Consider the following 26864-nt stretch of genomic DNA (forward strand, 5'->3'; position numbering starts at 1 on the left):
AGAGATTTGGTTGATGCATCTGCAATCCAAGGAATGCCAAGAGTTACCAGGAACCACCGTAAGCCAGGACAAAGGCATAAAACAGATTATTTCTCAGTGTCTCCAAAGGAACCGACCCTGCTGGCACCTTGATTTGGACTTCTAGCCTCCACAGCTGTGACAGAATAAGCTTCTGTTGTTTTAAGTCTCCTGGTTTATGGTGATTGGTTAACTCCTGGCAGCCCTAGGAAATCCGCATTGCCTTGGGTCAGCACATTTGACTCTGAACACTGACTTTTGCTGCCTTCTCTCCTTTGTATTTCAGCAATAGCACATTATGACAATTTTGTAAAATATTCTTTTCTTAATTTTTTATTTTTTATTTTTTGAAACGGAGTTTCACCCTGTCACCCAAGCTGGAGTGCAGCGGCGTGATCTCGGCTCACTGCAACCTCTGCCTCCTGGGTTCAAGTGATTCTCCTGCCTCAGCCTCCTGAGTATCTGGGATTACAGGTGCCCACCACCATGCCCGGCTAATTTTTTTGTATCTTTAGTAGAGATAGGGTTTCTCCATGTTGGCCAGGCTGGTCTCAAACTCCTGACCTCGTGATCTGCCTGCCTTGGCCTCCCAAAGTGCTGGAATTACAGGCATGAGCCATAGAGCCCGGCCTTCTTTTATATTTCATGCATATGTGATGGTTCATACTTGAGTCAACTTGACTGGATTGAAGGATATAAAGTATTGATCCTGGGTGTGTCTGTGAGGATGTTACCAAAAGAGATTAGCATTTGAGTCAGTGGACTGGTGAAGGCAGATCCAATCTTAATCTGGTGGGCACAATCCAATCAGCTGCCAGTGAATATAAAGTAGGCAGAAAAACACGAAAAGGAGAGGCCTCCCAGCCTACATCTTTCTCCTGTGCCGGATGCTCCCTGCCCTTGAACATCAGACTCCAGGTTCTTTAGTTTTGAGACTCAGACTGACTCTTCTTGTTCCTCAGCTTGCAAATGGCCTATTGTGGGACTGTGTGATCATTTAAGTTAATACTTAATAAACTCCCCTTTATATATATATATATATATCCTATTGGTTCTGTCCCTCTAGAGAACCCTAACTAATACAGATTTTGGTATTAAGGATGGAGTTCATTGGCTTTGGGGTTTCTGGAGTTGGCTGCTTAATATGATTAGACTCGAAAATGCTAAGGACTCTACTTCTAATAGTATGGAGAACACTGATAGTCATTGGCATGAACAGTTTAGAGAGTTATGCAAATAAGTGCATTTGACACTCCTGATTCACCACTCATTGAGAGGTGAGTTTAGTGACTCTGTAAATAATACCTTTGACCATATGTGGAGAAGCAAGGAACATAATGAAGCTGGTTGGTTGTTCCTAAGTTCAGTGGACAAAGCGATGAAAGAAAATGATGAACTCAGGGACTCTATCTCCCAGCTTCAGAAGCAAATACTGAGACTCAAATCTGCTAAGACTGTCCTGACTTAGAGTCTTATCTCCTGTGGAGAAAGAGCTGAAATTGCGTAAAAACAGACACAAGCTTTTATCATGCAAATGACTGACCTGCAATGAAAGATGCATGCACAAGCTCTTACGAACCTTTTTGCCAGAAGGAACAGCTTCTTTATTCCCAACAGTGGGAATATCCACCCCGCAGCCCATGCTGCCATTAGGCTTTCCACTTCTGTCTGAGGAGGTAAACCCTGTGCTGCCTGAGGCCACAGTGATGGCCTCCCCAGAAGCAGTTGCCAGGCAAGAAAATGTTGATTCTCCTCAGAAGGCACCCACAGCACCTCTGTGTGCTTCTAGACCTATAACTAGACTAAGTCCTGGTGGGCCCCTAGAGGTGAGGTTGAGAGTATGACCCATGAGGAGGTACACTACACTCAAAAAGACTGTTAGAGTTCTCTAATTTATATAAACAGAAATCTGGAGAACAGGCATGGGAATGGATATTAAGGGTGTGGGATAATGGTGGAAGGAACACAGAGTTGGATTAGGCTGAATTTATTGATTTGGGCCCACTAAGGAGGGACTCTGCATTTAATGTTGCAGCTCAGGGAGTTAAAAAGATTCTAATAGTTTATTTGCTTGGTTAGCTGACATATGGATTAAAAGACAGTCACTGTGAGCAAGCTGGAAAAGCCTGATCTCCCTTGGTTTAATGTAGACGAAGGGATCCAAAGGCTCAGGGCGATTGAGATGGTGGAGCGGATTAGTGACTTTAGACCTACCCATTCCAGCTGGGAGGGTTCAGAAGATATACCATTGACAAATGCCTTGCAAAACAGATTTGTGAGAGCAGCACCTGCATCTTTGAAGAGCCCTGTAATTGCTCTTCTCTGCATGTCAGATCTAACGGTGGGAACCGCAGTCACTCAACTACAAAATTTAAATACTAAATACAATGGGAATAATTGGAACTCAAAGTGGCAGGGGCCAAGTGGCAGCACTCAACTGTCAAAGGCAAGGTGGGTGTAGCTACTGTAATGGACAACAGAGGCAAAACGGCACCAGAATAGTATGACTTATGTAGAGCTCTGGCATTGGCTAATTAATCACGGTGTTCCTAGAAGTGAAATTGATAGGAGCTCTACTGTATTCCTACTTAATTTATACAAGCAGAAAACTTCTAAGTCAAATGAACAAAGACTAATTTGAATTATAAAAACAGAGAATGCACAACCTCTCTATTTCCAGATTTGAGCCAGTTTACAGATGCAGAACCCCTTGAATGAAGGGGAGGCTGGGTCCTCTTGAGGAAGGACCCCAATACATTACCAATAATTTATGCAGTGAATCTTTCTTACATACTTCCCCAAGGAGACCTCTGGCCTTTACCAGGGTAACTGTGCAATGGGGAGAGGGAAATTATCAGACATTTCAGGGACTACTGGACACTGGCTCTGAGCTGATGTTGATTCCAGGGGACTCAAAACGTCACTATGGTCCTCCAGTTAAAGTAGGGGCTTATGGAGGTCAGGTAACTAATGGAGTTTTAGCTCAGGACCAACTTACAGTGGGTCCAGTGGGTCCCCAGACTTATCCTGTGGCCATTTCCCCAGTGCAAAAATGTATAATTGGCATAGACATACTTAGCAACTGGCAGAACCCCCTCATTGGCTCCCTGATTGGTAGGGTGAAGGCTATTACTATGGGAAGGGCCAAATGCAAGCCATTAGAGCTGCCTCTACCTATAATAATACTAAATCAAAAACAATATTGCATCCCTGGAGGGACTGGGGCAATTAGTGCCACCATGAAGGACTTGAAAGATGCAGGGGTGGCGATTCCCACCACACCCCCATTCGACTCTCCCATTTGGCCTCTGCAGAAGACACGTGGATCTTGGAGAATGACGATGGATTATCACAAGCTTAATCAAGTAGTGACTCCAATTGCAGCTGCCTGTACCAGATGTGGTTTCATTGCTTGAGCAAATTAACACATCTCCTGGCACCTGGTATGCAGCCATTGATTTGGCAAATCCTTTTTTTTTTTTTTTTCATTCTTGTCCATAAGGTCCACCAAAAGCAATTTGCCTTCAGCTGGCAAGGTCAGCAATATACCTTTACTGTCCTACCCCAGGGGTATATAAACTCTACAGCTTTGTGTTATAATTATTCAGAGAGACCTTGATCACTTTTCGCTTTTGCAATCACACTGGTCCATTACATTGATGACCTTATGCTGATTGGATCCAGTGAGCAAGAAGTAGCAAACACACCAGACTTATTGATGAGACATTTGCATACCAGAGGATGGGAAATAAATCTGACTAAAATTCAGGGAGCTTCTACCTCAGTAAAATTTCTAGGGGTACAGTGGTGTGGAGCCTGTCAAGATATTCCTTCTAAGGTGAAGGATAAGTTGCTGCATTTGGCCCTTCCTACAACCAAGAAAGAGGCACAATGCCTAGTGGGCCTATTTGGATTTTGGAAGCAACATATTCCTCATTTGGTGTGTTGCTCTGGCCCATTTATCGAGTGACCTGAAAGGCTGCCAGTTTTGAGTGGGGTCCAGAACAGGAGAAGGCTCTGCAACAGGTCCAGGCTGCTGTGCAAGCTGCTTTGCCACTTGGGCCATATGACCCAGCAGATCCAATGGAGCTTGAGGTGTCAGTGGCAGATAGGGATGCTGTCTGGAGCCTTTGGCAGGCTCCCATAGGTGAATCACAGCAGAAGCCTCTAGGATTTTGGAGCAAGGCTCTGCCATCTTCTGCAGATAACTACTCTCCTTTTGAGAGACAGCATACCAGGTAACTGTTACTGGGCTTTGGTGGAAACTGAACATTTGACTATGGGTCATCAGGTCACCATGTGACCTGAACTGCCTATCATGAACTGGGTGCTTTCTGACCATCTAGCCATAAAGTGGGTTGTGCACAGCAGCATTCTATCATCAAATGGAAGTGGTACATATGTGACTGGGCTCGAGTAGGTCCTGAAGGCACAAGTAAGTTACATGAGGAAGTGGCTCAAATGCCCATGGTCTCCACTCCTGCCACCCTGCCTTCTCTCCCCTACCCTGCAATGATGGCCTTATGGGGAATCCCCTATGATCAGTTGACAGAGAAAGAGAAGACTAGGGCCTGGTTCACAGATGGTTCTGCCTGATATGCAGGCACCACTCAAAAGCAAACCACTGCAGCACTACAGCCCCTTTCTAGGACAAGGGAAATCTTCCCAGTGGGCGGAACTTCAAGCAGTGCACCTGGCTGTGCACTTTGCGTGGAAGGAGTAATGGCCAGATGTGCGATTATATTCTGATTCATGGGCTGTAGCCAATGGTTTGGCTGGATGGTCAGGGACTTGGAAGAAGCATGATTGGACAATCGGTGACAAAGAAATTTGGGGAAAAGGTATATGGATGGACCTCTATGAGTGGTCAAAAACTGTGAAGACATTTGTATCCCATGTGAGTGCTCACCAATGGGTGACCTCAGCAGAGGAGGACTTTAATAATCAAGTGGATAGGATGACCCATTCTGTGGACACCACTCAACCGCTTTTCCCAGCAACCCCTGTCACCACCCAACGGGCCCATGAACAAGGTGGTCATGGTGGTAGGGATGGGGGTTATGCATGGGCTCAGCAACATGGTCTTCCACTCACCAAGGCTGGCCTGACTACAGCCACTGCTGAGTGCCCAATTTGCCAGCAGCAGAGACCAACATTGAGCCCTCGATATGGCTCCATTCCTTGGGGTGATCAGCCACCTACCCAATGGCAGGTTGATTATGTTGGACCTCTTCCATCATGGAAAGGGCAGAGGTTTGCCCTCACTGGAAGAGACACTCACTCCAGATACGGGTTTGCCTATCTTGCACACAATGCTCCTGCCAAGGCTACCATCCATGGACTCACGGAATGCCTTATCCACCGTCATGGTATTCCACACAGCATTGCCTCTGACCAAGGCACTCATTTTGCAGCTAAAGAAGCGTGCCAGTGAGCTCATGCTCATGGAATTCACTGGTCTTACTATGTTCCCAATCATCCTGAAGCAGCTGGATTGACAGAACAGTGGAATGGCCTTTTGAAGTCACAATTACAACACCATCTAGGTGGCAATACTTTGCAGGGCTAGCGCAAAGTTCTCCAGAAGGCTGTGTATGCTCTGAATCAGCAGCATCCAATATATGGTACTCTTTCTCCCGTAGCCAGGATTTATGGGTCCAGGGATCAAGGGGTGGAAGTGGAAGTGGTACCACTCATCAACACCACTAGTGATCCACTAGCAAAGTTTTTGCTTCCTATTCCCTCGACATTATGTTCTGCTGGCCTAGAGGTCTTAGTTCCAGCGGAAGGAATGCTGTCACCAGGAGACACAACAACAATTCCATTAAACTGGAAGTTAAGATTGCCACCTGGACACTTTGGGCTCCTCCTACCTTTAAAGCAACAGGCTAAGAAGAGAGTTACAGTGTTGGCTGGGGTGACTGACCTGGACTATCAAGATGAAATCAGTCTACCACTCCACAATGGAGGTAAGGAAGCATACACATGGAATACAGGAGAACCATTTGGGCATCTCTTAGTATTACCGTGCCCTGTGATTAAGGTCAATGGGAAACTACAATAGCCCAATCCAGGCAGGACTGCAAATGGCCCAGACCCTTCAGGAATGAAGGTTTGAGTTACTCCACTAGCAAAAACACCGTGACCTGCTAAGGCGCTTGCTGAAGGCGGAGGGAATATACAATGGGTAGCAGAAAAAGGTATTCATCAATACCAGCTGCGGCCACGTGACCAGCTGCAGAGACAGAGACTGGAAGGGTCATGGGCATTTCCTCCTTCTTTTGCTAAAAATATGTTTTTGCATGTATACACTTGTGCTAAGGAAATATCTTTATTTCATTTCCTTTTCCTTTATCATGTGACATAGGATTTGTTAACCTCACATCAGCATTAGGTATTGTTCACTTTATGTAATAGTATTTGTGTTGGGGACTGGTGCATTTCCCATTGTAGGAAGGATAGTTGTATTATGTTAGGTGTAATTATGACATTATTATTGTCTTTATTTGAAGATTATGTATGATCTCAGGAGATGCGTATAAGTTCAAGTTGACAAAGGGTAGACTTGTGATGGTTAATACTGAGTGTCAGCTTGGTTGGATTGAAGGATACAAAGTATTGATCCTGGTGTGTCTGTGAGGGTGTTGCCAAAGGCGACTAACACTTGAGTCAGTGGGCTGGAGAAGGCAGATTCACCTTTACTCTGGTGGGCACCATCTAATCAGCTGCCAGTGAATATAAAGAAGGCAAAAAATCATGAAAAGGAGAGATGGGCCTAACCTCCCAGCCTACATCTTTCTCCCGTGCTGGATGCTTCCTGCCCTCAAACATCAGACTCCAAGTTCATCAGTTTTGGGACTCGGACTGGCTCTCCTTGCTCCTCAGCTTGCAGGCAGCCTATTATGGGACCTTGTGATGATATAAGTTAATACTTAATAAACTCCCCTTTATTTACATATACATATATACACACGCACATGTGCACATGAACACAAGTATCCTATTAGTTCTGTCCCTCTAGAGAACCCTGACTAATACAGCATATCTCCCTCATCCCTGACACATCTCCCTGCATGGAAGCTCCTCCTCCAGTGGGCTCTTGCCCCTCCTCCCACATGTTCCACCTTCCTCTCCAGCCCTGAGTTTCCTGCACAGCAGAGGCAGATGTGTGGACACACACAGTCCCCGGGGCTCGCAGCCCAGCTCAGGCCTGCACGAGCTCTCAGAGATACTCACCTGGGAGGACAGTCCATTGGTCAGCCCATGGGCATTCCTCCTCACCACCGCTGATGGGGTCACCTCGTCATCTGTGGGTGATTTTGTCCGAGGGGGCACAATGCCAACTGCAGAAAGACAGAGTAGCCAGTGGGCCTCGTGGAGCACAGGAGAGCAGGAAGCCAGCTTCTCAGAGACAGGCTCAGCCCCATTCTCCACCGAGATTAAAAAGCCCAGGGTGTGGCACCGGGCTTTGGGTGTGAACGAGCACCCAGGGCTCCTCCCTAAGCAACCTTGCCTTACTTCTAGGGGAAGATGAGACAGAAAATACCTTTGTTGAGAGCTGCCTGCTTCTCTGCCTCTACCTCTTGCCTGGTGGGCACAAGGCTGATGTCTCTGGAGGTGTCCAGGGCTGATGTCTGGTGGGGGTCTTTCTTGCTTTGTTCATAGTTTGCCTTGGGCTGGGGAGAAAGGGTGAGAAGACAGTTGATGTTAGTGTGGCTGCCAGCGATGTTTCTTTGTTTCGCAGTAGTTGAAGTTCACACCCTTGAAGATAAAGGGAACAAGGAAATTCTATGTGTGCCACCTGGGAGGCGGACAGGGATGCACTGGAGCCTCCCACCCATGTACTTTAAGGCTGGCCAATGATGGGCCATTTTGGGGCTCATGGCCTCTAAGAGGCCCCCCAACCTGACCAGTTGTCTTGGCTGGCACTAAGAACCACAGACTTGCTGTGAGCCAGAGTCAAGGAATGGCCGGTGGGGGGGTCTCTGAGGATCCTGTAGGGAATCCTACCAGAGACATAAGCAAACAGAACCAGGTGGGCCTTGGTGTCAGGATTCCAGGGAAATGAAAAGGGCACTTAGTGTGTGGGCTCACACAGTCATGAGACTAGAAGAGACCTCAGCCATCATCTGAGCCACCTCCGCTTGTGGTACAGTTGAAGAATCTAAGCTCAGTGAGGAGAATACAGAAAGAAGACCAGGCTGAAGGTCAGCAACTCCAGTTCTAACCCAACTAGAGAGCAGAGGTCCCCTTTCTTCACCTGTCAAATACAGGTAACATTAACTGCCCTGCCAATCTCACCAGGCGAACCCTCAAGGGTTATGCAAATTACACACAGCTACACCTAGATGAGCACATGTGTTTTCCAATTTTAGGCGCAGGACTCTTTCTACTCACCACACAACCTCTTCCAAGCCTAACTGCATATCTCCTGGATCTTGGCTAGGGATGCAGGTGAGAGAATGAGCCAGAAAAAGGGCCTGTATCCTTATACTCCAGGGACTCATGAAACCCAACGAGGATACAATACAAAGCGGAGGCAGAGAGAGAGCATGGGCGGAGCGGGCCTGAGATGGGCACAGGAAGGGATTGGAATGGCACTGGTAGGAGTGTCACTCAGTTTCCATTGGCTGGTCATGTTGGTAGGGAGTGGGGCATAACGCTGGCTGCGCATGAGTCTGGGAGTGGGGCAGACAGTAACTCACATCCCCATTACCTACAGAAAGCAAAAAGGCACAGAAAGATGGCCTGTGTGATGGTGTCAACTACCCTTTCCTTATCCCAGAGTCCAGCTGGGCAGGGGCACTGCAGAAACCAAGCTTTGGGACTATTAATGGGGAAATCACTCCAGTGCCCTGCCTTGACCCCTCACCTGACCCTCTGCCCCTTGTCCCCTGCCCCACCCACCAGGACCCAAGGGTGCTGGGTACCTGCCCCCTGGCTGTCTCGCCACTGCGATGCCAGGAAGGGGAGCTGGGGTAGGGCCAGAAGCGGCTCTCGCTAGGGAGTGGAGGGACGGCTGGAGGAGACTCCAGGGGGACGTAGGCTTTGGGGAGGGGAGGCCGAGGCGGGCCGGGTTCCTGAGGCAGACAGAAGCCAGAGCATTAGGAGGAACAAGAGCAGCCACTGTGAGAGCAGGAGAAAAGAGCGTTAGCAGGAGGCAGACAACATCATTGCTGGAGACCTGGGCAGGCCCCTGGGACGACTGCATTCCCACCCATGGCCTGCAGAGAGTGCCAGCTCCGGAGCTAACTCTCTGCCCAACCTTCAAGGCCCTCCTTGACCCAGTCCCTAGCTGTCTACCACTTCCCACTGCTCCCCAGGTTTTCCCAAAGCTCTCTCATTGCCTCACCCCCATGCCAGGCAGCTCCTCTCCCCCGCCTTTGCTTTTACCCGCTCTCCTGCCTAGAATGCCTTTCCCTTGTTCCTCTCCCTGTCTTGCTGCTCCACAGACCGGTTTAGGCTCCACCCTCTGCTGGAACATCAGGGTGTTTACAGTCTGAACCATGTGGCTCAATATTGAGACATACACCATCATGTTCCTACAAATCGGTCTTAGTCCATGGGATGCTGGGCTCCCTGAGTGAAGCCTTTGGGCACATGCGTGTATCTTTCTAAGAGGGCCTCATGGTACCCCATGCCCAAAGTCGAGCCCCAGAAAACACTTGCTGATTGACTAGGAAACTGCTCCCCACACTGACCCTCAACCCTCTCGCTATCCTGGCATCCTCCTGGATTTAAATTCTTATGAATTTGCATGCTGTCTGCTATCCAACCTGGTGCCCAGGAACAGACTTCGCTGAAAGGGAGCTAAAGATGACAGATGGAGATGAGAACAGGTGAAGGGGAAACCTGGAGGGAAGTTCACAAAACAGGGTGTGAGAATGACCTCCTTAGACAAAGAGCTCAAGCACTAGGGCTGGAGGCCCGTGGGGAAGAGATGGGCACGGAAGTATAGTTTCGGACAAATGAGGATCCAGTCCTCCCTCTCCCACCTACCTTCCACTCCATTTCTCAGCTTACCTCGTTGGAACCAGGCTTGGTAGGGGACCCCTGAGAGCCCGACACCAGTGAAAAGGGGCTGAGGGGGCTGGTGAGGCTGGCGGAGCTGAGGGGGCTGGCCGGGCTGTTGGAGCTGTAGGTGGCTGAGGGGCCAAGTCCTCCTTGGGGGAAACAGAAGGGGAACGGTGAGCGATGGAGGAGTGTGTGGTCTGGTGGGTAGATGGACACTGTGAGTGGAGGTAGTGGGGAGAAGCCAGACCCAGGGATGTGGGAGGGCAGACTTAGTGTCTCAGGGCTACCTGGGCCTGCTGAAGGGACTCATTACAGGTTCTGGGGCCACAGGCTGGCTGTTGAGAGTTGTGCTGCGTGGAGAAGATGGTGGATGGAAATGACACTGTTGTCCCTGAGGTGTCAAGGAAAGCCAGCCTGAGGTCCCAGGGCTCAAGGAAAACTCTAAGGTAGGGGTCACAGGTCACCAGTGGGCCCATGTGCTTGGGGGCTGGGGAGGTTCAGGTGCTTTTGACCTTTTTTGGAGAGGACTCTAGAGTATCAGGGTCAACAGTGTCTCTGAGTTGTCTACTTGGTCTATTCTGGGGCGGGGAGGGGGAGTGAGGGAGCCCTACCTACCACCCTAGAACCCAGGGGAAGATTCTGGAGTCCCAAGAAGGCCCTGCCTGGCTCTGAACACAGTGTGAGCTGGCAGGTGTGGGATAGAGGCCAGAAATACTGGAGCACTCCTGGTGAGGCAAGCAGCCCAGGAGGCTGGTGCAGGGGGCACCTACCTCTGTGCTTGGCGGTGTCCGTGCCCCGGGAGGGGTTGTTCTTCCTCAGCCCCTCCATCACGTCCTGGATCCTCCAGATCTCCTTTTGGATTTGCCGGTTCAGCACCTCATTCTGAAGCAGCCACTCAGACAGTCAAAGGGAATGGCCATGAGGAGTGTCCCGCCCTCTCCTTCCGCCCAGACCTCTCAGAACCCACATCCCTTTGGGCCAGCAGGAGCCGGGCGCCCTGTACACACACACACACACACACACACACACACACACACACCCCTCCAGAAGTCATCTTTCTCATGGGCAGCCTCTGCTCTTCAGCCTCTAGGAGACTCACCCCAGAATTGACTGAGTCTCCGAACCAAGACTGAGGACCCACCCTTCTGAGTTCCCCAACGGGGGACCAGGTGGTCTTAGAGTGAATGCCCATCTAAGTGAATACTTTATGGTATATCCTGTTTCTCATGGGGGCAAGAACTTCCATTTTACTGCTTTTCTTCACATCCAAACAGCCCTTTTCTGACACCCACTCCTAGCGTATACCTAAAGAGTCGTGAATTTAGTTACACTTGACACTCTGAAAGGTAAGAGCACCCATTTATTTAGCATCCCTCAGCACCAGGCACTGTGCTAAGCGCTTTGCACATACAGCGCTAACTTATTTCGGCTGCTCGACTCTAGGAGGGAAGGGCAGCAGCTGTCCCCTCTTCAGAGATGAAGAGACTCACACCCAAGGCCATTTATTTAGTAAGCAGCATCACCATCATCTAAACATGGGTCTATTTGGACTCAAAAGTTGGGCTCTTGACCACAACCCTATCCCCCCGCCTAAAATGTCTGTGTTTCAAGCGAGGCTTGGCCATGGGACATGGTGGTATTTGAGCCCTCTGGACCAGGTGAGTCTTCACTTCACCCTACATACCAGGTGCAAGGTAGGGGTGGTGAGTGGCATTACCATGAAAGAAACAGAAGAAAATGGGGGAAACCAGGGTGTTAACTGCATCAGAAAGACAGGGCTTGCAACCTAGCTAGAAAAGAGGCAGGGCCTGGGTGAAGAAGAGACACAGGAAAGAAAAGAATAAGAACTCCCCAAGATCATCAGGTCCATCCTCCTGCCTCTGGGAAGATGGTTTCTAAACCATCTCAGGAAGAAAAGCCTCTTTTCTGTCTAAAACTTCCTGAGCAGATTGCTCCTGCACCACCCACTCTTCTAATGTCTGAGTTATTTATATTGACACGTCTGTTTTGAAATACTGCTGGGCATGGTGGCTCATGCCTGTAATCCCAGCACTTTGCGAGGCTAAGGTAGGAAGATCACTTGAACTCAGGAGTTTGAGACCAGCCCAGCCAACATAGGGAGACCCTGTCTCTATGAAAAACTAAAAAATTAGCAGGGCATGGTGGTTCATGACTGTGGTCCCAGCTACTCAGGAGGCTGAGGTGGGAGGATCGCTTGAGCCCAGGGCAGTCAAGTCTGCAGTGAGCTGTGATTGTGCCACTGCACTCCAACCTGGATGATAGAGCAAGACCCCATCCCAAGAGAAAAAATAATCCTTTCAGTCATAAAACACCTTGTATCTAACTGAAGTCTCCCAAGCTTCACTTTAGCTCCTCCCTCTATGAGATGAAACTAACGTGTCCCATTATCTTCAGTCTGAAACGTAGAGTCTGTTATCGATGGCCTGAGCCTTTGCTTTTGTCTCAAGGCCGAATCCTTATCTTTAGTCACAACCCAACCCCGCCGGCTCAAGGACCCTCCTTCACCTGGGTGTCCAAATTGAGCTGCTCCCAGAGGTCATCGTGCAGAGCAGAGACCTCAGACTCCAGGTGCTCATACTCTACGGTGCTGTTCGTCAGGGCCTGCAGGGGAAGAGGTGTTCATCACCAAAGCATTCCTCCTTACCCTGCAACAGATTTTCACTCCTCTGGTACCCTGGGGCCAGGATATCAGAGGTGTGAAAATCTGGGGAGAAGGGCATGGAGGGACCGAAGGAGAGGGGTGCCAGGCTGAGACATTCTGATGACAGCCAAACACTAGCCTTACAAGAGATGTAACAGCCCATCCCACTACCAACTGAGATAAAGAGAAAATGAAAAGGGGACGATATCACCTCCATACCCTCCTATTCTCCCCAGATTCGGGAATAAAAAGTGGAGGGCATAGCTGGGGGACACGACAAGACCCCATCTCTACAAATTACAGAAGTTAGCTGGGCATGGTGGTGCACCCCTATCGTCCTAACTACCCGGGGGCTGGGCAGGAGGATCACTTGAGCCTTGGAGGTCAAGATTGCAGTGAGTTGTGTTTGCACCACTGCACTCCAGTGTGGATAACAGAGTGAGACCCTGTCTTAAAAATAATAATAATAATAATAATTATTATTATTATTATTGTAAAGTGGAGGGCAAAGAGAAAAGAGCCTGAAGGAGGACATGTGTTCTCCGGAGGTTAGAGAGCTTCCTCCTTTCCAGGCCATGCTTTTGCGGGGCTTTTGCTGCTGCTTCTTGGAGCCATTCTCAAGCAGTCTGTGCCGGAAGGTCTGCCCTTACCCACTGGGAGGTAGTGACCAGCATTTTTGCCAGTGCTTTGCATCTCCGAGGGAGAAGACAGAAGTGGGCAGCAGAGGTGTTAGCGCAGCCAGGAAATAAGTGACTCAACTTCACGCTGTCCCAAAGAAATGCTGGTACAGGCACAGTTTGTGGGAAATAAGCTCATTTCCTCAGTGGAGCTTGGAATGAGCAGGCTGGCTGACGTGCTGTTTATTTGCAGGGCAGTGTCGAGGTTTTTGTTTATGCTCCTCTGCACGGGAGCACCCTGCTCTTGTCCTCTGAGGACTAGGACAGCACAAGCTGGGAGGTGGTGGCCCTCCTGTCTAGTGTCAGTCGGGGATGGGTGCACAAACCCCATGCCCCGGGTTACCGTGGTCGCCTGAGACAGCTCCACACGGATGTTGATGAGCTGGTTCTGCAGCGACTCCTTTTTGTGCATCAGCTTCTCTGGGTAGGCGGGCTGGCTCCCAAACATCTCCAGCTCCTGGTGGGTCCCCATCAAGGCACTTTCCAGGCTCTCCTGAAGAAAGGCAAGGGAATGGCATGGACAGCCCTGACAGCTCCTCTCTGGGATTGAATAGCAGAGGCCTGAGCCCTTAGAGGCTCACCAGGGAGCTGAGTGGAGGCTGTCCTTGCTTTGTCGGCTTAACCAGGATGGAGACAGCAGCCCACAGCCTTCTCCAAGCCAGCCCCGCCCATGCACCCCAGCTTAAAGCCACCCCCAGCTTCTCACCTTCTCAGCTCGGAGCTGCTGCACCAGCCGGTCCTGCTCCCTCACCACCTTGTTCTGCTCACACAGTTTTCCCAGCAGCTTCTAGGGGCCCAGAGAGTGGGGAAGGAGAGGGAGAAAGAAGGGGATGAAGGACATAGTTTGATGGAAACCTGGGAGTTGGGTTACAGGGCCTGGCCTCTGGATACCTCCTTTCCCCTGCTGAGGAACCCTGGACCTTCACCTAGACCTTGGTGGCTCCTGAGAACAAGAAGACAGGTCTCATCTTGGGAGGACGTGAGTTGGGTTGAGAGGGCTGAGAGCCAAGTGTTAAACTCTGACACCCCCGTCCTTCCAAGGGTCAAAATTCACAAAGGACTGAGGAGATGATATGACCTCATCTCCTAGGCTGGGTGTCAGAACACACAGTCTTAGAAAAGCAGTGAGCAATAGAAACTGTCCCTCAGCCCCACAGAACTTTCTCCCTTCCCTCTCAAGATCCTGTTCTTCCTCCTCCCTCCAAAGTCTCAGGATGGCTGAGCCTCCCTCTGAGGTCTAGTCCTGTCAGGAAGGAATTTCTCCCAGTCTCGCTGGGCAGATCCACTACCCAAGTAGGGCCCGTGGTGATGGGGAGCAGACAGGTGAGGCCAGAAGGCGGGCTCACACTTTCCTAGTCCGCACCTTCATTTATGCCATTCCTCAAATACCTGCTCTGCTCCTTGCTACTGAGTCAGATTTTACCCTCTGGGTCTTTTAACTTCGAGGCCCAACTCAATGCTCCTTGTTTTGTCCCTGAACTTCAGCCCACATGGCCTCACTTCCCTGCCCCTGGCAGAACCTATTGGGGCTCCCCTTCACCAGGTGAATACCGTGTTACCACCTCCTGCTGCTACCTGGCACCTCCCACTACCCTGAGGGCAGGGGCAGAGCTGTATTCTCCTTTCTAGTCACCTGTAGGGACTAACGCCAGGCTGGGCAGAGTGGACTGACTGATCTATCCCCCAAGAAAGTCTGCATTCCGTTACAAGCAGATCCCACTGCTGTAGGCAAGAGGGCAGAGCGCTCAGCGGAGAAACGGATACAGCCAGCATGGGAGGAAGGGCGAGTAGGTGGTAGATCAGAAAAGAAGGGGGATGAGGAGGAGGTAGGAAAAATCTTGTTGTGGTGAGAGAAGACACGAATCAAAGGTAGGAAGAGCCACCAGAAGGAAAGAGATGGATGGAGAGAGAGCCCCCGCAGAGGACAGCAGCAGGAGGCTAGAGGGGAGGGAGGGAGCAGGGAGCGCTGCTCTTACATCTGTGTCTTGTTCATTTAACTTGTAGGTGTGGAGGCTGTCCCGGAACACTTCTGGATACGGAGGGACCTGCAGAAACATGAGGCCGGTTACTGCAGCAGGGGCAGGATGAGGGTACGCAGGGATAGGAAGCTGACATCACATTCCTGCTCTGATCCTGCCAGAGACCAGGGTCCATCACCTCTGGTGGCTTCTGTTTCAGGGACCTCATTCTTCATCCCCTGGCTGGATGCCTGCGATGGCCCAGCCTAACCCCATCCCAGTTGTCCTAGGCTGACTCTGGAGAGATCAGAACTCTGCTTGAGTCAAGCTCTGTATTTCCTCTCCCCCAAGCACTAGGATCTGCTGCTAAGAGGGACTGCAGAGTGTGTCGCTCCCAATGGCTTGTTGGTAACCACCATGAGGACATCAGTGAATTCATGGCTGTCTGTGGGAATAGGAAATAGGAGAATGGTAGGAATGAGCATTAGGAACGGTTGAAAACTATTGCTCTAGTAGATTCAATGCCAATCACAGGGCTTGTGTCTAAACAAAAATTGGCTTGGGAGGCTGAGGCGGGTGGACCACAAGGTCAAGAGATCGAGACCATCCTGGTCAACATGGTGAAACCCCATCTCTACTAATACAAAAAATTAGCTGGGCATGGTGGCGCATGCCTGTAATCCCAGCTACTCAGGAGGCTGAGGCAGGAGAATTGCCTGAACCCAAGCCTGAACCTCGGAGGTTGCGGTGAGCTGAGATCGTGCCATTGCACTCCAGCCTGGGTAATGAGCAAAACTCCGTCTCAAAAAAAAAAAAAAAAAATTGGCAAGAATTCAGAAGGGTCTCTGGGTCCAGCAAATGCTGACTAGCCTTGACACCACATTTGATGACCACAGCACATTCTATACACCTTTGATATTAGATGATTCCATTACACCCGTCATGCCTTTAACCCCAGCGACGTCTGTCAAGATATTACAAATATGAAATGGAAATCAGAACACTAAGGAGCAGAGTTGTGATCCCCAGCATGGCATGAGATGTTGGTGCTGGCTATTTTGATGGTTTGGGAAATGGGCCTTGGGTTTACCCATGAAAGTGAAGAATGGAGGTGACATAGTGGAATTAAGGAAGGAAGACCAGGCCAAGCCTGTCTCCAGGCAGATGAGCAGGTTGGGTGGCGTGAGCCTCATCCTAGATGGGCGACTCGACCATGCACAAGCAGCTGAAATGGCATTGGCAGGGACCATGCTGCCAGGCAGAGGTCTTACTTGCATGAAGAGTTGGGACCTGGGGGAGGAGTTTTCCACCATGCGGTTCACCATACTGATGAGAGTCTCGCTCTCACTCATCTGCAGCAGAGGAAGGAACGAACTATTCACACTCCGATCCACGTGTTGGTATCTCCCCTTCACCCACCTGTGCTTGTTTCCCAGGAAACAGGGGAGGGCAGCTCTCCCAGCACCCTAGGCTTGCCCTCACCCCTTGCTCACCCCTCGTGACCTCTGTTTCAGGACCAGCACTGAAGCGGTCCTTGCAGAAAGGCCACAGAAGGGTCCGGGAGGCCACTGGGCCCTTGCTGGAGGCACTGCAGAGGCCCTGCCCGGTGACGCTTCCCAGGGTGCCTGGCTGTCGTGGGTCCCGTCCACATTGGCCACGGTTGTCATTTCCCCGCCCTGATCTCATGTCTCACACTACTTTGGACAAAGACCATAGAGGCAGTTGGAAGGCTGCTCTCCCCAAACTTGAACTAAGTGAAACAACCAAAAAAGAAAATCTAGGACCTGCTCTTTGGATGGGCCGCCACAGATACAGAGGCCCGGCCCCTCTCCCTGCCCCTGCCCACCCTCGGCTCTAGTGCAGAAAGTGCTAAGCACGGTTTCCAGAGCTGGGCTGGCAGCACACGTGATGATCTCGGATGATGCTGGGGAGCAAACAAGGAGGCCAAAACCAGCGAGCCACGTTAAAGGGACACCAGGCTCTCCAACACGTTCTTTCTATTTCAAGAATCCTTAGGAACATGGAAGTGGAAAGACTATTTGCCAATTAAAAAAAAGAGAGAAATGGAAAAAGGGAGTGGATGAAGAGGAAGAGGAAGAGAAAGGAGGGGTGGGAGAAAGGGCGAGCCAACCAGATCAACCAGAAATGCCATCATTTCCCCACTGGTTTCAATGGGAAAGGACCAAAAAGGGAAAATATCAGGGAATGTCCCTGGCTGTGTCCCTTTAACTCCATTGCTCTACAGGGGAAAGCAGCAGAAGACAGAGGGAGTTGTGCAGGGAAAGCTTTCTGGGAGAGAAAGTGAATGAGGAAGGGAGGAATGAGCCACATTAGGGAAGATTATCTGGGGCTCCCGTTCAGAGGGTTTCCTGCGTTTATTCCATCATCTCCAATCTCAGTTGTCCCCACATGTCCTTTCTTCCTCTTAGCCCTTTTAGGCAACAGCCCGAATGCAGCGTTGCTTCTACATGTTGTAGGCGGGGCAAGGGCACCCACCACCCCTGTATTTCCTCTCCCCCAAGCACTAGGATCTGCTGCTAAGAGGGACTGCAGGGTGTGGAGCTCCCAATGGCTTGATGGTAACACCGTGAGAACATCAGTGAACCTGAGTCTGCAGCATTTCAAAAGGCTTTCTGAGGAACTGCTCTTTCTACCTCTTTAGTCCTGGAATGAAAGGGCCTTGAGGGCCAGGAGCCATCCCTGCACAGTCAAATGTGGGTGTCTCACTCCTTCCCCAACAAGCAGATCAGAGAAGTAGAGGAAGCAAGCAGGAGTGTTCTCATCCTGGCCTGCGGCTTTGGGGATCTTTCAGCCCAGGTGGGTCTTCCCTCTAGGAGGATTCTCGTGTGCTACCTTCTTTCTCTCCAAAATGTTAGATTTTGTAAGAAAGCACCTAACCCACTGCCTCACACATAGTAAGTAGTTCTCATTGATATTTTTAAGTTTTGGAAAAACAAAATAATAACAGCAGCAAGTGGTGATTCCCACTTCTTGCCGATGCCTGACAAAGAGCTCTCATATCCACTCCCACTCGATTCTCCCAATAAATCTGTGAGATTGAAAGGAAAGGGCAGGTTCTGATATGCCCATTTTATGATTGAGAAAACAAAGACCCAGAGAGACTGTGACGTTTCCAAGATTTAAAAAAGAAAAATCCTTGTAAGTGGCAGAGCTAGAAGCACAGTAGCAGTGTCTGACTGTGTCCTGGACTCTTCTCATCATATAAGACAGCCTTTTAAGAGTATTAGCCTTGGCCAGGTACGGCAGCTCACGCATATAATCATAGCACTTTGAGAGGCAGAGGTGAGATCGCTTGAGGCTGGGAGTTTGAGACCAGCCTGGCCAACACAGTGGGACACCCATCTCTACAAAAAAAAATTTTTTAATTAGCCAGGTGTGGTGGTTGCACACTTGTCTGTAGTCCTAGCTGAGGTGGGAGGATCGCTTGAGCCTGGGAGGTGGAGGTTGCAGTGAGCTGATTGTGCCACTGTACTCCAGCCTGGGTAACAGAGTAAGATCCTGTCTCAAAAAAAGACACAAAAAAGAATAATACCCTTTATCCATGAGGGGGTCCTCTGGAAGGCTATTTCTGAAGCCCCCAGCCTAATGGCCCAGCCCCTCTGTGAGGATAAACGCTCCCAGGAAGGGTCCCTGCTGTCTGCATTGAATGCTTGGACAGATGGGCTTTGTGGATGGAGTAGAAAGCCAATCACAAGGGTGACAGGGAGGACAGCTTGCCCAGGAACCTGGAGGCGGGCGGGCATTGAGCCTGCTCCTCAATCCTGCAAGGCACCTCGCATCTTGCTTCCCATTAGCAAGAGCCTGGGCCTCCCTGCCCTGCTCCGAGTTGGAATCCTGAGATCTATACTCACATGGCCCGGAATGCTCATGGTGTGGACACAATGGGCTGCTTCCGGAGCCGGAATGCAATAGGAGCCATCCCTGCTTATTGAACTGTGGACACTCGTGCTTCCTGGTGCCTGAGGCATATTACAAAATCGAACTGAGACATCAACCTGAAGGTCCGTTGAGACAGGAGATGGATCACATGGCTTGTGACTAGAAGAACCAACAGTTGCAGCTATAGCATCTGATTTTAAATGTATGTTTTTTTTTTCTGCGACTTTAAGAGCATGAACTCATCCTAATGAGGTCTGATGCCAGCTTTGTCACACCTTAGATGTTTCCTCAGCTGTAAACTGGGTCAAAAGCTCGGAGTCACATTCCAAGTTCGGCTGTTCACTGACTGTGTGATCTTGGCATGTTTCTCAACCTCTCTGTGCTTTGGTTTCCCCAGCTGTAAAATGGGGATAATGGCAGTACCCACCTTGCAGGGTTGCAATGAAGACTGAATGAGTTAGAGATCTGAAAAGCGCTTAGACTAGAACGGGGCATGGAGGATGCGCCCCATTATTGTAGCTGTTGTTATTTCCACCCTTCCAGGCTGCCTCCACAGGACAGTGTGTACTTCTAGGCCATGGTTTGTAGCACAGATCTGAACTTAGGAGTATGTGCTTATATAAATGCCCAGCATAATGACCTCCTTGCCTGTCTAATCTCAGTCTCACAGTTTAAAAGACAAAAAAGGGTTAGAGCCCTGGAGCAGAGACCAGGAGGCCAACCGCTTGCATCTCCTGGAACACTCATTGCCACTTCAGCCTGCTCACCTGTAAAACTGAGTTGATAATCTCCCTCTGCCTGCACTGAATTCTCAGGATTGCATGAGCTGTGTAGGCAAAGGGGCTTTTGGAGGAACTAACGAATACACTGAGTGAATATTGCTTTTAAAATCATCCTAGAAAGGGTCTGTAGGCCGCAGTTTACCAATTATGGAGTTTAGCAGCAACCTGTGAAATATGATCCGATGATGTCCCAGATTCAGGCTGAACTAAATCCCTAGCATTTTAGGCCCAGCCTAGAGCTCCCTCCTCCTCGCCAGCAAAAATGCAAATTCCCACCTGCCCCCTGGGGGCAGTTCCATGTGAGCTGAGCACTGGAGAAATAAGAGGTGGCATTAATTATTCATGTGCCTACTTATTATTCTTCTTTCCCCAGGAAACTCCCAGCTGTCCTAAAGGACTTTGAAGAGAAGGGGTGCGCGGGGGCAAACCAAAACATAAGCCACTTTGTTGTGTCCCGCTTGCACCAACAAAGGTTGTCAAATGGCTGGAAGAGGAGGAGGTGGGGAGGAGTGGAGGGATGCGGTAGGAAGGCAGTGGGATGGTAACGGGGGCACCAGCTCTGCCTACCTGCTGATCCAAATACTCTAGGTTTCTTTGCAACTGAAGATCTAAAAGTTCATCCTACCCGGAGCCCGAGGCCCAGAGGCCAAACAGCAACACAAACAAACAGGAACACACAAAAGAAAACAATAAAAAAGAAGCAAAGCAGTTAAGAGTCAGCGACCAGGACACGGAGAGGCTTCTCCCTCTGCCCTTGAGGAGTTCTCAGGAAGGGAGGGGTTGAGGATGTGGGCAGGCAAAGTAGGTCTCTACTGGACACTCCGGGGAGAGGAGGGGCGCACGCAGACCCCAGTGCCATCTCTCCTAGGTCTGCCTAGGCCTCCCTGGGAGAGGTGAGTGCCACCAGAGCAATTTAGGCAGCACTTGCTAGCGGCTGTTTCCGAGTTTTCTGGAAAAATCAGTTGTTTCCAGATGCGTGTGTCTGCTGCGGGCAAGGCTTATCCGCTTTGGACACTGGCAGAGTGAGAATCAGACAGAGAGGGGAAGGAGCGGCCGCCCAGCCTCCAACCTGCCCAGCACTCCTCCACCCTGGCCTCCTGGTGCTGTTATGGAATCAGGTCAGCAACAGGTTTTCTGGACAAGGGTTCTGCCTGATGGTCCCAGTGGACCTCCCCAGTCCTCCCAGGTGAAGCATCTCATCTAGATCTCTAGGTGGTGGCAAAAGTTCTCAGGAGAACGAATTCCAGGGAGAGACACAAGTAGAAAGAGGCAGAGATAAAGGAGGAGATGCAATTCGGAAATTTTTCTCTTCCTCAATCATATCGCTTGTATCTCTCCCAAAAAGTGGCATTCCAGGCAAAGGACATACGCGAATTAACTATGCTTCAGGGAAAAGAAGTTTAGGAGATCTCGCTTCTTGTTAGGAGCTCTGGCCTGACTTTTCTGCCTAGGCCCCTTCTCCTACATGCTGGAGAGGAGAGGGACCAGGATATTACATGCTCCCAGATCTCATCCCTCCTCCACGGCCTGTGTCACAGAAGAGAAGGGGTTACCGGCACCAAACTTGATACTGGGGCTAGAGTCCTGGCTGGGAGGGAGGAGGTATCCAGAGGCTGCTAAAAAACCAGCCAGGCCAGGCACTAGGCACAGAGAGTCCCTGGAGTCTGCCCCAGTTTAGCTCCACCCTCAGTGGAGCATGGTGTGGGGAAAGTAGAGGGGAGAGAGGACGTACCATCTTATCGTGGACCGTGGGGGATGGTGGGTAGTTGTAGGGGAACAGTCCTGCAGGGACTGGCCTCCTGTCTCCCAGGTAATCATACTGGAAGAGAAAGGGATCGCAGAGGTGAGGGGTCTGGCTGGGACACGGAGTTCCCCACCAGCTGAAGCTCGAGGTTAGGGGTGCTTGTGTTCAGTCCCAGAGCCGATCCCAAACCAAAATAGACAGCAGCCCCCCTTGCAAGGATCTGTCCAGGTCCTCAAGATTTGAAAAGACAGAACCCTTTCTGCCCTCTTATATGACAGCACAGTTTCTGGCACAACCTGGGGACATGTACAGAAAGCAATGTTCCCACTCAGAGGCAAGGCCATCCCCAAGGCAGCTCTCCTACAGACAGAACCACAGGCCAGGGGCTCCCCTGGGCAGCACTGCTGGTCCTGCGGACACACAGCCCGGTGGCCCTGTGGCCCAGATGCTCCCACATCTCTGTCTCTTCTCAGTAGATGGTCTTAGGCTTCTGGGGAATCTCAGGGGATGAGGAAGGAAGGTCAGGCTGGTGGCTCACCTTGGGGGAGCTGATGGATCGCCTCATCACATAGGCAGCAGGGTCAGCATAGATGTCCTCGCTGCGAGGTGGCAGCCGCTCAAAGCGGGCACTGGGTGAGCGGACGGGGGAGTAAATGCGGGCACGGCTGTAGGAGCCCTGGCTGGGTGAGCGGGGCACAGAGTGGGAGCGGGGCTGCAGGGACAGGCGTCGCAGGGAGCTAGAGGCGGCATCCAGCTCATCATAATAGACTGGCTGCCGGGAGGGGCTGGGGATCCAGACGGTGCCATCCTGCCGCCCATAGCCGGCGGGCTCCTTCCATTCGCGCAGCTGGTAGGCAGGGCCGCCCCCGTTGCGGAAGGCATGGCGCTTGTCCTCCATGGCCCAGGGTGGGCTGATCCGATCGTAGGCCGGCATGGAGCAGATGCTGTCTGGCCGCACCCCTGGCGGGTAGTACTGGTAATCATCGGGGTATTGGGAGGCGTAGGGGCCATAGTACTCAGGGACTCTGCGGGACACAGGGTAGAACCTAGAGGGACTGAGAGAGAGGGGACATTGTAAAAAAGGCAGACAACACAGGCACCCCCCACCCACCACGGCCCCACTTCCGGGTCCCCCAGCCCAGAGCAGGGTGCTCAAATAGATACACAGGGGCTGAGGTTTATTCCAGAGGTGAGGGAAAGACTCCTGTCCTGAAAGCCCCCTTCCTCAACCAGCTCCGCAAGACTGGACATTGCCATTCAGAGCTTCAATCTTTCTCTTTAAAATGACATATCCCTAGGAAGAAACGTGAAGCCTTATTAGCCATCTCCATCTCACACGAACCGCTTATCAGATCTTTTCCAAGAGGCAAATCAAAGAAAGTCTACCAGGTACCTGAAGGAGGGCAACGTAGGAGGGGCAAAAGGGTGGCATCCTGATTTATTTTATTTTAAAGATGAGGTCCGTTCTGTCACCAGGATGGACTGCAGTGGGGCCATCAGGGCTCACTGCAGCCTTGAACTCCTGGGCTCCAGCGATCCTCCCACGTCCACCTATAGAGTAGTAGCTGGGACCACAGGTGTGAGCCACCATGCCCGGCTTCCTGATTGTATGATCTTGTCAGGAGCAGGACCAGTAGGTTCTTAGGACTCATCCCAAGTGATCCTCTCCAGAGCAGGTCTGATGTTCCCAGGCACCAGACCCCCAGCAATGTGCGGCCGCTCAGGCCACTAGAGGGCAGGTTCCTCCCAGGCCCCACAGGCTTCCTGAAGCTGTGGCTTGTAGTCCCTGGAGCTGCCCAAATCTCCAGGGAAGGAGCCTGCAGCCCCCATTTGCCCTGATGGACACCATTGGGCTCAATAAATGTCCCCAAATATTTCAAAGCCAGTCATTGGACAAAGGAGTAAATGGTCATAGAGGGCCGTGTTGGGAGTAATGAGCTGCTTGCTTACTTGCTTGCTTTCTTTCAACTTCATATAAATCATGGCTTTAAAACAATTAGAGCTGTTCAGAAATGAGGCCGGGAGTGGTGGCTCACACCTATAATCACAGCACTTTGGGAGGCCAAGGTGGGTGGATCACCTGAGGTCAGGAGTTCGAGACCAGCCTGGCCAACACGGTGAAACCCCATCGCTACTAAAAATACAAAAATCAGCCAGGCGTGGTGGCTCGTGCCTATAATCCCAGCTACTCAAGAGGCTGAGGCAGGAGAATCACTTGAGTCCAGGAGGCGGAGGTTGCAGTGAGCCAAGATAGTGCCACTGCACTCCAGCCTAGGCAATACAGCAAGACTCCATCTCAAAACAAAACAAAAAACACAAAAACGGAGTGGATTGGTCTGGCAGTGAGTGATTCTCAAGTGGGTGGAACCCTGGAGGAGAGGATGTTGGAGGAGGGCCCGTAGCTTGGATGGATGTCTGACTGTAACAACTTCAGGCCCCCTCTCGAAGCCTGCTGTGTTCTGGGCTCCCCAGCACGCCATGGAGAGGTGTTGGGGCACTCTGTCTTTTCTTCTGAAGGAAGTAGATGGAGAAACCAAGAATCAGGGACAGCAGCCAGACTCTAATGGTGGAGCCATGGGGCAGGAAGGATTCAGGCAAGCTGGGAAGCATGGGATTTGCTCCCAACTCAGCCTGGCTTCCAGAAGGTTTTCAACAGGGGAGGCCCTGTGGGCTATGACCTCAGCCCCAAGCTCTAGCCATAACACCATATCAGCCCCATCCCGGGCCCCACCAGGCCTCACCTCCGAAGGTCTTCGGGCGGGGGTACCCCCCGGCGCAGGTTCACCCACTGCTGAAGCTGGTTCATGGAGCTCTTGCGCTGGGCAATTTTGTCGGGGTTGGTGCGTGGTGGGAAGCTCCGCCGGTGTCCCCCAGTCTCTCCGTCCTGAGGCGGGAAAGCTGTGCTCCCTGGCCGACTCGGGGAGTGGTACTGCCAGCCATTGGGCTGGGCAGGCTGTTCCCCACCCCCTGGTACCCTTGGGCCCTCAGGGTAAGGGCTGCCCGGCTCTGAGGCTGGCTCCGGTCCAGCTGGGAGGCCGTTGGTTTTCACCAGAGGCTCTTTCTTGACTTCGGGCCTCTCGGGCCTCCTCTCTGCCTTCTCGCAGCCTCGGCCGTCACCCTCCCCTCGAGTCTTGACCTCTGCCTCAGGCTTGGGGAGGCTGTTGTGGGGCGGCTGGTGGTGGTGCTTGCTGGGCGGGATGTTCTCCGAGTCTGGCTTCTCATGGCTGCAGGATGTCAAGGGAGATGCTGTCAGTGACTCCAGCCCAGCATGGCGGGAGTGGGGGGTGCCAGACTGGGAAGGAGAAAGGAGTGGGAAGGATGGGTGGGGAGGTGGCCATGGAACCAGGATTCTATCAATTCCAGTTCTGCTTCCAAAGTCCCACTGCTTCATCTTCTCACTCCAGCCTGGGTAATTACTATACAACCTAACCCGCCCCTGCCCACACCTGCTGTGTTAACTCTGCTCCCCAGGTCCTCTCTGCAGGTCATTCTCCACTACCCTCTGTCAGCCTGCTCTAGCCCAGCCTTCAAGCTACGGCCACGATTAATCTCACCCAGTCTTGGTCTTCTCTTTAGTCTGTCCCTGATCCAGCTCCCCAAATTGGGTTTGCACTCACATCAGTAACTGTCCTTGATACTCCAGTGACAAAGGCTTGTTATGGGGCAGCTCTCTTTCCTACAGAAAGTTATTTAACTGCCATGAGTCTTGGCCTTCTCATCAGCAGAATGGGCATAATAATATCTCCCCTCCTAGAACTTCTGTGAGATATTTATGGCAGGCGCCAGGAGCAGAAGTTGCTGCTTTCACACTCACAAGCCCATAAACACGCTAACTCCCTTCTCCAAAACACGTTTCTTCCAGGACTGACTTTCCGTGAGAATACAGGCCCCACAAGGGGAGGAACGTGGCAGACTTTCTTCCCTTGTGTTCCTAGCACCCACTACAGTACCTCACACATTCATATTTACAGTAAGTATTTGTGAAACGAATCAATGAACTCTTGGAAGTATGCCCCTTGGTTGAAGCGAAGATGGAAACTTGTGACAGTTTTCCCCCTTCAGCTTCCCAAACTCCACACGATCAAGCATCCTTGTTGAAACATTGCTTGGTAAACGTTTCTAAGCTATGTGAATGGACTTGGAGTCTACACTGGGAAACCCGCTTCTCCTGTATCCCCGTTAGCACCTAACTCAAGACTCCACACCCAGCTAAGGGAGAGACAGACGCTGAGACCGTGGGTGATGGCGGGTGATGGGAGCAGCCATATGCTAAGAGTTTATTGCATGTCAAGTGTCTTACACGCACTCTGTGTAGGCCTCATGACAACTCTATGAGGTAGAGTTGTATTTGCTGGGTTTTGAGCAGAGGAACCTTGGGTTCAGAGAGGGTAAGTCCCTTACACTGAGGTCACGCTGCAGCCAACTGGACAAGGTGTGATTCAAACCTGAGTTTATTTTCCTCCAAAGATGGTGTGCTTAACACACACAGCCGAGAAATACGTGCAAATGTCCCTGACCTCTGGCTCCTGGCCAGGCCCCAATGGAACCTGGCTTCCCTCTTGGCCTCCTCCAGCTCAGACAGAAGAGGAGGAGCTGGCTAGGGGAAGAGAGACTTCAGGCTCTGAAATCACTCAGCCAGGCCTCCCGCCTGGCTGCAAGGCGGCGGCTCACACCCTCTCCAGGGCTTCAAGCAGGCACAGTGAGATTAGCAATGGCCCAGAGCTGGGAGTGGCTTCCACTCTCCTCTTTATTCTTTCTGCACCCCACACTCAGTTCCCTGGCACTCACCTGTGCCTCACAGCTTGGGGCACAGACTTCTGGGCCGGAGGGATCTGTACTCGAGCAGCCTCCCCCATGGCCTGGATCCAGGCCTCTTGCTCCTCAGGGCTCTCGGCACTGAAGAAGTAGGTGCGGACGCCGGCATGCTCGGCCTGTGGGGAGAGGCAGCGTGTGGAGCTGGCCTCGGCCTCATCCACCCAGCACACAGTCACCTGTCGGGAGAAGACACGGACGCCCACAGAAGGGGCGGTCAGTTGGGCCATTCCCTGCACCTGGGCTCTTCCCCATGCGGAACTCAGGAGCAAGGTGAGAAGGGCAGCTTGCAGCCTC

At 51.3% G+C, this 26864-nt stretch overlaps 1 protein-coding gene and 1 pseudogene across 17 annotated transcripts in view; one reads left to right on the forward strand and one right to left on the reverse strand.

Moving 5' to 3' along the window:
* Positions 1-26864, reverse strand: part of PLEKHA6 (pleckstrin homology domain containing A6) — a 161790-nt gene that overhangs the window by 16077 nt on the left and 118849 nt on the right. For 10 of the 17 annotated variants that reach the window (XM_021677196.2, XM_021677205.2, XM_021677200.2 and 7 more), the window contains 15 exons: positions 26544-26746; positions 24497-24979; positions 22294-22810; positions 21744-21830; positions 20579-20632; positions 16601-16681; positions 15348-15416; positions 14078-14158; positions 13715-13864; positions 12559-12654; positions 10803-10914; positions 10042-10181; positions 8949-9098; positions 7565-7694; positions 7255-7361 (listed from right to left, as the gene is read on the reverse strand). In XM_021677196.2, the coding sequence (XP_021532871.2) occupies positions 7255-7361; positions 7565-7694; positions 8949-9098; positions 10042-10181; positions 10803-10914; positions 12559-12654; positions 13715-13864; positions 14078-14158; positions 15348-15416; positions 16601-16681; positions 20579-20632; positions 21744-21830; positions 22294-22810; positions 24497-24979; positions 26544-26746 (2460 nt within the window). The remainder of the gene's footprint in view (positions 1-7254; positions 7362-7564; positions 7695-8948; positions 9099-10041; positions 10182-10802; positions 10915-12558; positions 12655-13714; positions 13865-14077; positions 14159-15347; positions 15417-16600; positions 16682-20578; positions 20633-21743; positions 21831-22293; positions 22811-24496; positions 24980-26543; positions 26747-26864) is intronic. The other 7 variants (XM_021677209.2, XM_064360268.1, XM_021677211.2 and 4 more) reach the window with 6 other exon arrangements.
* LOC135268202 (uncharacterized) lies at positions 1859-7160 on the forward strand (annotated as a pseudogene).

This window comes from Aotus nancymaae, unplaced genomic scaffold, assembly GCF_030222135.1.
Source record: "Aotus nancymaae isolate 86718 unplaced genomic scaffold, 86718_ANA_hifiasm-v0.15.2.pri h1tg000039l, whole genome shotgun sequence".
Taxonomy (NCBI): Eukaryota; Metazoa; Chordata; class Mammalia; order Primates; family Aotidae; genus Aotus; species Aotus nancymaae.